General features: G+C 46.9%; 1 protein-coding gene across 1 annotated transcript in view; it reads left to right on the top strand.

Annotated features, from left to right (window-relative positions):
• The first annotated feature begins 1,655 nt into the window (after positions 1–1,655).
• Positions 1,656–13,327, top strand: part of LOC147622673 (ALG6, ALG8 glycosyltransferase family) — a 32,469-nt gene continuing 20,797 nt past the window's right edge. Inside the window, exons 1-3 of the mRNA XM_086822246.1 lie at positions 1,656–2,472; positions 2,624–2,830; positions 2,908–3,145. Coding sequence (XP_086678372.1) covers positions 1,732–2,472; positions 2,624–2,830; positions 2,908–3,145 — 1,186 coding nt within the window. The 5' untranslated portion in view covers positions 1,656–1,731. The remainder of the gene's footprint in view (positions 2,473–2,623; positions 2,831–2,907; positions 3,146–13,327) is intronic.

The raw sequence follows: 13,327 nt of genomic DNA, 5'->3' as shown, positions 1-13,327 counted from the left end.
TATAGAGAGAAGAACAAATGTGTGTGGTGTACTAAAGAGCAGAGCAAAAATAGAAGAGATGCAATCTACATATCTTGAAATATAAAGAGAAGAAAAAACGTGTATGGTGTAGTAGTGTACCTAAGACTTGCATGAACAGATAAAAAATAGAAGATGGCAAATGCGATTATAAACCTGTAAGAGCTATGTGATAGAAGATGGCAAAAGTAAGCACGAACCTATAATTAAAGATGGCCAATGCTTTCACGAATCCGCTAGATGTGATTATGAACCTGCAAGAGAGAAAAAATTAGGAGTATGGTTTTTTTAGTTCTTAATGTGTGTGTGTGAGAGAGAGAGAGAGAGAGAGAGAGAGAGAGAGAGAGAGAGAGAGAGAGAGAGAGAGAGAGAGAGAGAGAGAGAGAGAGAGAGAGAGAGCATCACGACTCACTGCCAGGATACCTAATTAACTGTTAAAGCGAAATAGCTTCATAGAGATAGAGAGACAGTGTCACACGACTCACTGCTATCCAATGCTAGAAAATCAAAGATGGTGTAACATTGAAAGTTGTAACCGTGTACCTGAGAGCACTCAACATAGCAAAAATCAAAGATGCACCGTGTTGCATGCAAATATGTGGTTAGTGAGCCTACTGCACGTGGCCCTGGCCTTGCACACTTTCTCAAATCCAACACGTTCCTGCAAGAGAGATGGAAATCCAAAAGCATGAACTAGGGCATAGGTAGTGAGCTTTATGATTTGCCAAAAGTGGGAGAGAGGGTTGGGGGACGGGGGGTGTGAGCCTCAAGACTAAGTGCCACCGGGTCTTAAAGACCTTTGTCAAGTGATATCAATGGATGGCATTGATCAAAATCGCGACACCTTTTTTTGACCGTTGGATAAAGTAAACTAGGGTCAGTAAACTAAGGCCAGTAAACTAGGGGGTGAAAAACATAGAATACAATGACTTGAAACCACATGATCTTGTTGCCTGAAGGTATAGTGTAGTGGTAAGATGTTTCCAATGGTGAATTGAGGGCTCGAGTTCAATCCTCTCTTGCACATAACATTTTGCTCCAAAATTTTCTAAGTCCTAAACCCAAATTCACCCTTACTCCATGATGTAAACTAGGAAGTAAACTATGTCCACTTAGTAAACTAGGATCGTTTAGTAAACTAGGAAGTAAACTACGATCGCTTAGTAACCTAGTTTATTGGCCCTAGTTTACTGACCCTAGTTTACTTTATCTGATGGCCCAAAAAAGACGTCAATGTTTTTGATCAATGCCATCCATTGATATCACCTGACAAGAGTCTTTAAGACCCCGTGGCACTTAGTCTTGAGGGGGTGTGAGGGCGATGTTAGACTAGGAGACCACCCTCAGTGGTTCCTCGGGGTGATGATTGGGGATAAGGTGCCCATGCTCCAGCCCACTGTCTAGGTCCTAAGGAGCCCAAGGTTCCATGTCCCATGGGAAGGCCCAAAAGCCAGGGTAATCTTGGGAGTCATAACACTAAATTAGGTAAAACTAGTTGTATGTTAGAGTCTTATAGTTAATATATAAAATAAATATAAAACACATATTTGTAAATTTTTATCAAGATATTAATTAACCTTGAGTGTGTACATATATATATTTTGCCCTCTTTTGCAAGGATATATTTTTTTTCGTGAGTTTTGACTACTCCATAACAACACACGCATCTCTCCTTTCCATTCTCTCTGAGTAGCGCCCTCACCACCCAGCACTATGCAGCAGCAGCAGGAGTCGTTGGTGGAGGAGGAGGCCGAGCGCAGTTGGGGCCTGCGAGAGCTGGTATGGATGGCGGGGGTGGCCACCTGCATCAAGATCCTCCTTATCCCGGCTTACCACAGCACGGACTTTGAGGTGCACCGCCACTGGCTCGCCGTCACGGGCTCTCTCCCCCTCAACCGCTGGTACTTGGACGAAACCAGCGAGTGGACGCTCGACTACCCGCCCTTCTTCGCTTGGTTTGAGCACGCCCTTTCCCACTTCGCCCGCCTCACAGATCCCATCATCGTAGATCTCACCCAGGGCCTCAACTACAAAGCACCCACAGTGGTTCTCTTCCAAAGAATCTCAGTCATACTCTCTGATTTTGCTCTTTATTGGGCCCTCTGGAGATGTTGCAGAAGCTTGCCCTTGAAGCAGCAGAGGCTCGCGTATGTTGCCGTACTGTTTTCCCCTGGACTTATCATGGTTGATCACATACATTTTCAATACAATGGCTTCTTGCTTGGCATCCTCCTCCTCTCCCTCTCCTACCTCAGAGAGGGGGATGACCTCATGGGTGGGGTCACCTTTGCCATCTTGCTGTGCTTCAAGCACCTCTTTGCTGTTGCCGCTCCTGTGTATTTTGTCTACCTGCTCCGGCACTACTGCCGGGATCTTGTCAGGTTTTTGACTCTCGGGGGTGCGGTTATCTCTGTCGTCCTGGCTGCTTTTGGGCCGTTTCTGTATTATGGACAGGTATAGGCTCATCCCTCCAGCGTGGTAAACAATTCATTAGTGTTAAATGCATCTCAGTACAAGCCTTAATGTACGTATCATCGCAAGTTATAACAAGGGATTTTCTGACACTTAAGCCTGGCTATTTTTTCTGGCGAGTTCAACAGAACAGGTGGGTCAAGTGTTGAAGCGTCTTTTCCCATTTGGACGGGGGTTATGCCATGCATACTGGGCTCCCAATTTTTGGGCTCTGTACAATACAGCAGACAAAGTGTTTTCTTATCTGTTCAGGAAGTTTGGCTTTCATGTCGAAGTACAGGAGGCGTCTATGACTGGTGGGTTAGTTGGAGATATTAAAGCACATGCCGTTCTCCCACAGGTCAGTGCAGTCTTTCTTTCCCATTGTGTTGTATAGAGTTTGTTAAACCTCTTACATGCTTTTATTTTGAGATACAGATCACTCCTTTGATCACCATGCTACTAGTGCTTTTTGCAATGTTGCCCTGTCTCGTGAAGCTTTGGAAGAAACCATGGAAAGAGGATGTGTTGATTTGTGTGGCATATGCCTACAGTTGTGGATTTATGTTCGGCTGGCACGTGCATGAAAAAGCTTCTCTTCACTTTGTCATCCCTCTCAGCCTGGTTGCGGCTAGCTCCTTGAAAAATGCACAAGAATTCTTTTTCCTGTCAGCAGGTATGGCTTCTTTCTCTTTAATTTCAATCATCTCACAGATTGCACTCAATAAATGGCTATGCATATTGCTGTTGAATGTGGAAAAAATGAACGACATTATTGAGTGCCAATGGTTATCATAGTTGTGCTTTTCCTTCACCTGAACAGAAGCATATATAAGCTTAGTTGACTCTGCTCTCTAAAGCTAGAGGCTCAGTTTACCTTTCACATTTGGAGAAGTGATGCCAACCTAGCATTGTGTTATCTGTGAGGGTAGTGGTGGTGGTGGGCATGGTTTTGAAAAAAATTTGCATGCTAATTTGGGGCATGATGATGTGAGAAGCTATGGCACAACATATAAATTGATTGCTGCATGTGCTTTGGTGGTAGACCTTTAAAAGTCAAGATTGCACTTTGCTTGTTTGTTAAGATTTGGGAAGTACTTTAAACTCATGCTGTGTGTGGAATTGGGTTATTGGGCTTGTTCTTAAGAGAGTAAATGGTGCCAAGTTGAGTAAATATTTTAAATTTTTCTTATTGATACGAATATATGTAATAGGCGTAATTGGGCCATTAGCTTTGCTCTTATAAGGGTCAATTGCATGCTGCTACTTGTTAAGTCAGGTAAGTATGCCAAACTTTGTATTCATCAGAATAGTGGAATTGGATCATTGGCTCTGCTCTTAGCAGGGCCTTTGTTGTGAGGATCTGTAAAATTGTGACTTGTCAAAGGATCGGAGAAGTTGAATGAATCGTGTGTCAAAATCTCTCAGTGAGGATCTGTAAAATTGTGACTTGTCAAAGGATCGGAGAAGTTGAATGAATCGTGTGTCAAAATCTATCATCTATGTAGTGTAGTAACCTTTCACACCCAATAGAAATTACTGTCTGCTCCCTGATCTTGTGAGAAGGAACTTGACAGTGCACAGTGCACAGTGCATGTGTGACCATCTCTGTAACATGCAGAACTTGTAGAACTTTTCTTGACAGTTCTGCAGATTAGCCTTGTGTGTTTTTTTGCATGCAAGAGAAAGAGAAGAAGGATAGAGAGAGAGGAGCACAGAACGTGGGATAGGGTCACAGAACCCACTGAAGAGCCCCTCCAAAAGTGGAGCATTTGCTTAGGAGCACACTGAACTTGCACGCCTCTGGGCTGCCAGAAGGCGCTGGACTGGTCACCTTCCTGCTGTTTGCCTCTGGACTCCACGTTTGAGGGGTTCTGAGATGGTGGCGCCTCTATGTACCTCTGCATGAGGCAGTCAAGCAGGCTGACTAAGCCCTGTATGCTGGTTGTGTTGGCTGATTGGCCTTTAGGGCTAGTAGAGCTGGCTGACTGGCCCTTTTTGAAAGGCTGTCCACAGCCCCTAGCACCTGTCCATGACCTTTTATCAGTGTGGTTACTGCCAGTACCTTGGACATGGGTTCACACGTAACTGGGAACATGCCTAAGCTCTAGACTTCAACTGGGTTACCAAGGACACTCGACAAATTTCTAATGTCCAGGGATTGTGTACATCATTACATATTGCCAATGGGCTCAAATTCGGTGCCAGATGGGCACGACATGAAGGTGCAGGACTTGCATGACAGTAACTGACTCAATTGACCACCCTTGTTAGCTCATCCCTAGAGAAGGGCTCACAAAATGTAGTGTCTCTAGGTCCTGCAGTTGTCTATACAGTCATGTCCATATTGCATCCAAGTGCATGATGCATGTGACATCTCCTCCTACTTATTATTAGCTTGTTGACTAGATTTGCATTGCTTCCAGGTAAGTTGTCAACAATGCTGATATTCTGGGAAGAATTCTTAGTCAAGACAAACTTCTTTATGCATCCCTCAATCACACAACTTCGTAAGATACTGTTGCTTTTTAATAGATGGAGCCATGCTTGAAAGAGTGGAGGACAATCTGCCCTGGTAACGACACTTATGCCTCGTTGACCGCTTTTGGCTCAGGCTCATCTGGAATTTTGAAAAATTCAATTGGCTGATGTGGAAAACATCGCACATGGTCCAAGTTGGTGGAAGTCGAAGCTTTGTGGAGACTTCATTATTCTTTTTTAAGTTTGGAGAAGGTTTGAAGCTACGATAAGATAATTCGGGGCATCGCTTGTCCACTTGCTTCAACGTTTGCTTCTTTTTTGACGATAAGCTTAACCCCTTGGAAAGATTTGACTTCTCATTGGTGCTTATAAGCTTGCCTAGTATCTATGCCTCTTGTGCTTTGGCTAGGGGATCTTGAACGGTCTCCGAAACCTCTCTATAAGACTTGTTGATTGGATTGGCTTCAGGCACATGCAATGTTGTTTAGGTTAGAAGTGATTGGAACAATTGTCCAAATGCCATCTGTGTCACATGCACTTTGCACTGTAGTGCATGGTGACAAGATGGCTCATCATTAGTGCATCATTGTACAGCAGTAGGACCCTTTAGGATTTGATTTTGTCGTATGCCGTGGCCCCATTGTAAGCCCTAGTCCGGTATATGTTAGGCACGAGCTACTTTTTCCTTCCTTCCCTCCAAGCTTTTGAAATCCGCCCGCTCCTTGTTAGCAGTCATCTCCTGTCCGTACATTACACCAAGGCCTTTGTTGTGGGTGTGTTTGCCCATTTTTGGTGTTCCCCCACTTTTCCTCACTTTCCATGTATTTTTTTCCATTTTTTGCTAGGTGTGGGAGGTTGTTTTCTACCTGTCGGCTCTATCTGTTGTTGCTGGCCAACTGGACTCTGCTACCCGACCCGACCTACAGCACTAGCCGACTGGTTTTCCTTGGCGGACTGGTCTTCTACTGGCCGTGAGCATGTCTGGTTGCTGTCGGCCTGTTTTGGGCTGGCCGACCAGCAGCGTTGGGCCATATAAAATGGCCCTTGTCCCCTCACACTTGTTTTTGTACCATTATCGGGATTTTCTAGTGTATGTACAGAGTTTTTACAGCTTCTCTCTCCCTTTTTTGCGTTTTGCTCTCTACAGCAGTTGACTTCATTTCCGCTGTGCATTCTGACATGGTATCAGAGCCCCAGGTGCCTTGAAGCTTGGAGACAGTGGGACCTTGAGGGTTTGCTGATTTAAGGTGCTGATTGGAGATTGCTTGGGCTGTTCGGGACTTGGAGATCGGGTAGAAGGCGGCCAACACCGTTGGACAACCACCTTGCATACTATTTGTAGCCTCTTCTTCATTTTTTTCCCCACCCACTCTCCCTTCATATGACCTTGTGAACCCTTGAGATGGCAGACTTGCTCGAGATGGTTGAGAAGCATGTGAAGATCCCTACACTCCCCATGTTTCCGGTGGACCGACAGCTGGATGGGAACAACTACAGTATATGGAAGGTAATGATGGAGTCCGTTTTGGAGTCTTATGACTTGGCTGATTTCATTGTAGTTGGTGTTCCATGGCCGAAGTTGGAAGCTTGGGAGTTACCCTCTATACGGAAAGAACGGGAGGCTCAGGCACAATTATGGGATCGTGTTAATGCTCTTGTGTGTTCTTTCATCTTCCTTAATTGCATGCCACAGGTGATTAATCATATAAAGTATATGACGCTAGCCGTGGTAGCATTTGGCTTCTCTGTATAACAGGGTATCACCCATGAAGCGGATCTCCTTGGAAGTGCAGATGCGGGTGATGAATGTGAAGAAAACAGTATTTTTCCCAGCCCTAAAAAGGGATTTTTTTGGGGTATTTTATATTTTATTTGGGTTTTTTGTCTTGGCTGTTGGCCTACACCTCGTAGGGTGACCGACCAGCACCCCCCCATCTGTATATATAGCCTTGCCTATCTTTTATCATTGGTGTATCACTTCATTGTTATATCCGGTACCATCTGGCCACTACCCGGGACAGCAGCCCCGTAACACGCGGAAGCTTTGGGAGTCTTCTTTCAGCCCTAAACACCACTGAGAACATGTTGATGCAAAAACGCAGACAGCAGAGAGAGTAGAGAGAGAGAGAGAGATATGGCTGGAAATTCAGTATATTTCTGATGGCACAAAAAGGTATCTACAATCTACAGCCCTTGGCTGCCTTCTTGAAAAGGTGAACATCACCAAAACAGTCCTAGTCTAGGGACCCTAAGGACCCACTCCTTATGGGAGTGAATGATTACAACAATGAGCATGTGCCCCCTTTTATAGCCCCTTTGGACTCCTTGGAGTGCTGGCCGACCAGCAGTTGGCTGGCAGTCGGCCAGCCGACTGGTTATTTAAATCATAAAATGCTGCGCCTGCAGCCGCCTTGCCATGTCATGATGCTCCTTCAGCCGCCTTGGTCTTTGGTACAGCCGACACCTCCTGTAAGCAGCCGACAGTACCCCTTCAGGCAGCCGACAGCATCCTGGTCCTCCTTCAAGTCCAAACTTGCCACTTCAGGACCTTATGCTCCATCTTCTGGTTCTACTGCTCTCTTTCTGGTTGCCCCTTCTGGACTAGCTCCAGAGAATGTCCATGGCATTTCATGCACACGACAAGCCCACCCTCTGCTACAGGCCACCGTGGGACAGCAGCCCTCACTGCTATCATCTGCTGGCCGCCTACATCAGGGCTGACTTCAGCATTCACATCTGATGATACAGGCCGTTGATCATCTGAGCCTTACATCGTTTACATCAGCCTGTCCTCAGGCTTACATCAGAGTTTCATCAAGGTGTACATCAGCGTTTACTTCAGCACACCATCAGGCTTACCTCAGCGTTTATCATCTGAGCTTTACATCCTTTTCATCAGCGTTTTTCTTCTGCTGTCTTCAGCGTTTACCTCAGGCTGACATCAGCGTTTTACAGCAGCCTCACATCAGGCTTATATCGGCGCTTACATCAGTGTTTTCATCAGGGCTTACATCAGCATTTACATCAGCGTTTTCATCAGGGCTTATAGCAGCGTTTATATCAGCCTTACATCAGTGCATACATCAGGGCTCACATCAGCGTATCTTCTGCGTTTTGCCACAGCCCATGGGACAGCAGCCCCCTCTGCTATACATAGAGCATATCAGCGTTTTTGCACCAGAGCTTGCACCACTCAGGAGGGCAGCCCTCTTTGCTTCAGGTACGAAGCACCCGTGTCACCAGAGCTTGCACCACTCGGGACAGAAGCCCTCACTGCTTCAGGTACGCAGCACCCGTGTCACCAGAGCTTGCACTACTCGGGACGGCAGCCCTTTTTGCTACAGGTATGCAGCACTTGTGTCACGAGAGCTTGCACCACTCGAGACGGCAGCCCTCTTTGCTCCTCACTACTTCAGGTACGCGGCATGGTGCACCCTTGTCATCAGAGCCTGCACCCTTCAGGTCTTGCAACACCCTTGTCATCAGAGCTTGCTCCCACCACCATCACTTGGGATGGCAGCCCACTTTGCTCTTCATCGACCACCTTAGGTACAACAGCACCCTTGTCATTAGAGCCTGCATCACCTCATCTTCTGCTGCCACTCTCTCCTCGGAGTGCCTCTACTTCCAGTAACGCGAGCCTTCGACACCGACCACCACTCGGAGTGCTTTGCCTCACATCAACTCGAGCCTTCGTCATGGACTGTGCTTTAGCTCCGACATCATCTGTGCTTCTACATTGGTCTTTCTACTCAAAGTCACCTCACACCTGAGAACTCCTGTACGTATTTGCACTCACCATTATATATATATTCACTCACATATTTCATGCTTTGTGGTTTTGCTCCGATCTCTTGTACATCTGGTCCTTTCGTCCTTTTGCCATCACAATGAATCCTGCAAAGTTTTCGACGATGCAGGAGCACATCAACAAGTTGTAGGCTCTTCAGCAAGAGGTTCTTTAGGCTAGGAAAGAGATATCTTCAGAGGACATGGCCATCACGTTGTTGTCTCATTTGTCCTCTCAGTACTCAGCATTTTACTCCTCGTTGATCACCAGTAGAGCAGACTCAGCACCATCACGTGGGAGGAGCTTGTGCCTATGGTCTTGGACCAGGAAGAATGTTTTACGAACCCTCCACAGGGCAGAGGTTCTGAGGCCTTGATTGGCTAGTGGTCGAAAGGCCGTAACAACAACAATAAGGGCAAAGGGAAGTCTTCATTGGAGAAGTCTTCTGAGAAGAAGCCCGATTTAGACTGTGAGAAACTGAAGGCCGAGCGGACCTGTAACGATTGTGGCGAGAAAGGCCACTATTGAAAAAAGTGTCCTAAGCGGAGTATCGAAAAGAGTGTTGATTCTTCAGCTTCAGTTGCAATGACTCCCGTCTTTGTACACTTGGAGATTTTGGACACAGATGCTTCATCTTCTTCGAGTGAGGAGGCATTTGGCTTCACCGCCAAGAATACTTGGGAGTGGATTCTTGATAGTGGTGCTTCCAGGCACATGACTTCTTCTCGTGAGTTCTTACAGAATCTTAAACGGCAGTCGGGTCGCATTTTCATTGGCGACAATTCCACTATACCGATTCATAGTGAGGGCAGGATGGAGATCATTCTCGATGGCAGAGGGGGGAAGCATTCCTCTCGTGTTCTTTATATCTCCGCACTTGGTTTTCATCTATTGTCAGTGCATGAGGTTTGCAAGACTGGCTTTCAGGTGGAGTTTGAGGAGCATTCTGTTGCTCTACAAGACAAAGAAACAGGCCAGGTTGTATGGGAAGACAGAGTAGAGAATGGTATCTACAAACTCTCGGCACTCTCCTCTCTGAGATGCACTGAGATCGGTGGCTTGTGGCACTTCCGTTTTGGCCACTTGAATGTGGATGCGCTGCGGCGAGCATTCCAAGACCATATGGTGGATGGCTTGCCAGATGTTGGCAGTAGGCAAGGACGCTGTAGTTCTTGCATGCGTGGTTAGCAGCACAGGGAATCTTTTTTGAAGTAGGCTTTTAGGCGGGCTTCGAAATCTTTAAAGTTGGTACACATTGACTTGTGTGGACCTATGCAGATCCCATCCTTGGGAGGTTCTTTGTATTTTATGCTGCTACTTGATGATTGTAGCAGATTCACAGTTTATTTCCTTTCCCAAAAGGAACAAGCTTTTGCTCGGTTCAAGGAGTGGCATGTGATGGTGGAGAAAGTGTGGATTGCAGATAAAGACTCTTCGGGCTGACAAAGGAGGAGAGTTTTCTTCCAATGTGTTTGTGCGGAACATGGCATCAAGCGGGAGCTGGCCAATATAGGTTTGCCTTCAAAGAATGGAGTGGTTGAGTGAAAGAACCGGACTGTCGTGGAGATGGCGAGAACGATGTTGGAGCATCGTGATCTTCCTCGTCCACTTTGGGGAGAGGCTGTGGCTATGACTGGCCATATCCTTGATCGATCCCCGATGACTTTAGTACCAAAGATGACTCCCTTTGAGGCTTATTTTGGCAGGAAACCAGATGTCTCCCATTTATGTGTGTTTGGGAGTGATTCCTATGTTCACATTTCAAAGAAGCAGAGGGGGAAGCTTGACTCGAAGTCCCAAAAGCTTGTATCTGTGGGATATAACTCTCTTTCCAAAGGATACAAGTTGTATGACCCGGAGCGGAACGAGGTTGTTGTCAGCAGAGATATTTTTGATGAGCATGTTATACCTTCCACTGTTGATGAGCCGCCATTTCTTGGAGACCTAGATGAGTCTGATGATGATTCCCATTCTATTGTTCTAGCTGGACCGCCTCAATCAGTTGTAGAGGTTGAGCCTGTGGTTGGAGATGAGCCCTCGCAACAATAGGAGGCTCCGCGTTCTGTTCAAGTATCCAGGTGGTTGTTTTACACCCTTCGGGAGTCGGGTGTTACGGACCTTCCCTCCGAGTGGACCACAGAGGACGGACCTCGAAGATCGTAGAGAGTTCGTGACAAAAGTCATGCAACGGAGCTCTTAAAGGTAAACTATGCTTCGATGTCTCGTATCATGCGGGACAAAGAGCCCACTTCCGTAAAGGAAGCTCTTTCTCAAGATACTTGGAGAGAAGCCATGCAAGTGAAACTAGATGCCATTGAGAAGAATAAAACTTGGGAGTTGATTCTGAGGCCGTCAAAACGGTCAGTCATTGGTGTCAAGTGGGTCTTTAAGACTTAGTATACGTCTGATGGGTCGATGGACAAACACAAAGCCAGACTTGTGGCCAAGGGTTATGCTCAACGGCCTGGCATCGACTATGAGGATACATTTGCACCGACAGCGAGGATGACCATGATTCAGACTGTTCTTGCCCTTGCCTCTTCTCAGCTGTGGCCCGTATATCAGATGGATGTAAAATCCGTGTTCCTTAATGGTGACTTGCACGAGGAGGTGTATGTTGAGCAGCCTCTAGGCTTTGAGGTTCCAGGATCAAAGGGGATGGTTTACAGGTTGCGGAAGACCTTGTATGGTCTTAAGCAGGCTCCCAGGGCTTGGAATAAGAAGTTTGATTCCTTCTTTCTACGGACTGGATTTCAGAGATCAGTTGCAGATCCTAACTTGTATCTCTTTCGAGAACACATCTTGGTCACGTTGGTCATCCTTTATGTGGATGAGCTCATTCTCACTGGCGGTTATGTGGAGCACATACGAATGACGAAGGTTGCCTTGTCAAAGGAGTTCGAGATGTTGATTTAGGCTTACTCCACTTCGTCTTGGGATTGGAGATCTAGCAGACCCAGAGGGGGTTCTTTGTCTCTTAGCAGCGGTATGTTCATGAGTTGCTTGAGGTCTTTGGGATGGAGAACTGCAAGCCTATCGTGTCACTGATGGACCCGAACATGAAGCTTACAGTGAATGATCCTTGTGAGATGGTTGATGCCTCTCTGTATCGGAAGCTTGTTGGTTCATTGATTTGGTTGCTGAACACCAGATTGGACTTGAGCTTTCTTGTGGGGCTTTTGATCTCGTTCATGCAGACGCTCTTGAAGTCTCATTGGGACGCAGGATTGCGGATCTTGCTGTATCTGTAGGGTACGAAAGATCTTGGACTCTTCTACGACATTGGAGGGGAAGCGTAGGACCGAGTTTGACTCCAAGGCTGGAGTGACTGAGATTGGGGAGGAGATACGAGGAGATCTACATCAGGCTCATCCAGTGCGATAACCAAAGCTATATCGCTATTGCTCGGAACCCGGTCTTCCATACCCGGACTAAGCACATAGAGATATACAATATCACTTTGTTCGTGAGAAGATTTTGGCTGGTGACATCTTGCTTGTTTATTGTTTGACGGAGGACAATGCGGCGGACCTCTTCACGAAGTCTCTACCTCAGGCTATACTTTGGCAGCAATCCAGCTCACTGGGGTTGGTTCCACATCCAGGAGTTGAGAGGGGGTGTTAGCAATCATCTCCTGTCTGTACATTACACCAGGGCCTCTGTTGTGGGTGTGCTCGCCCATTTTTGGTGTTCTCCCATTTTTCCTTACTTTCCATGTATTTTTTTTCAATTTTTGCTAGGTGTGGGAGGCTGTTTTCTGCTTGTCGGCTGTATCTGTTGGCTGGCGTGCTACCCAACCTGACCTACAGTACTGCCCGGTTGGTCTTTTGCTGGTCGTGAGCATGTTTAGCTGTTGTCGGCTTGTTTTGGGCTGGCCGACCATATAAAATGGCCCTTGTCCCCCCACACTTGTTTTTGTACCATTATCGAGATTTTCTAGTGTATATACAGAGTTTATACAACTTCTCTCTCCCTCTCTTATCTGCGTTTTGCTCTCTACAGCAGTTGTGACACTTCCCCCTCCTTACCATCTCCCTTGTCTTCCTGGTGAGGTGCTTTTAGCTTTCGGTCTTTTTTCTCTGTGGCAAGATTTAGCAACTTTTGGTCTTGAACTGCCAAAAGGACTCCATGGTAGCCACTCCGTCATCTCCGATTGAGGTTGCCGCCCCTTGGTCTTTCTTTTTTAGACGCAGATCTACAACTCCTCGCTTTTACAATCACTTCTTTGGAGGCCTCCACCATCAGTTCAGATCCTCCTCAGGAGGGTGGAGGGACACAGGCCCCCAGGTAACCAGAGCACCAGGATCCAACCTGTGTTGAACCCAGTGGAGGAGAGCGGTGGACCCTTGGCCCGAGGCGGAACCGTTGGCCGACTTACTGGCGCCGCCAAGGGTGCCAAGATGGCACGACCCAAGAGGATACGGTTGTGTCAAAGAACCATTATGAGCATTTATCTTAGCAGCCCCTTGATGGTGATTGCCCCCCCCCCCCCCCCCCCCCCCCCGCGCAGAGTACGCTTGAGGAATTCGCCTCTGGCTCCCCCCATCACCTTGCTGAGATCCCTCTCCAGGTTTTCAGTTTTCTGAG

The sequence above is a fragment of the Cibotium barometz genome, chromosome 28 (genome assembly GCF_041138505.1).
Source record: "Cibotium barometz isolate CiBa-2024 chromosome 28, ASM4113850v1, whole genome shotgun sequence".
Lineage (NCBI taxonomy): Eukaryota > Viridiplantae > Streptophyta > Polypodiopsida > Cyatheales > Cibotiaceae > Cibotium > Cibotium barometz.
This window is presented reverse-complemented; position numbering and strand designations above follow the sequence as displayed.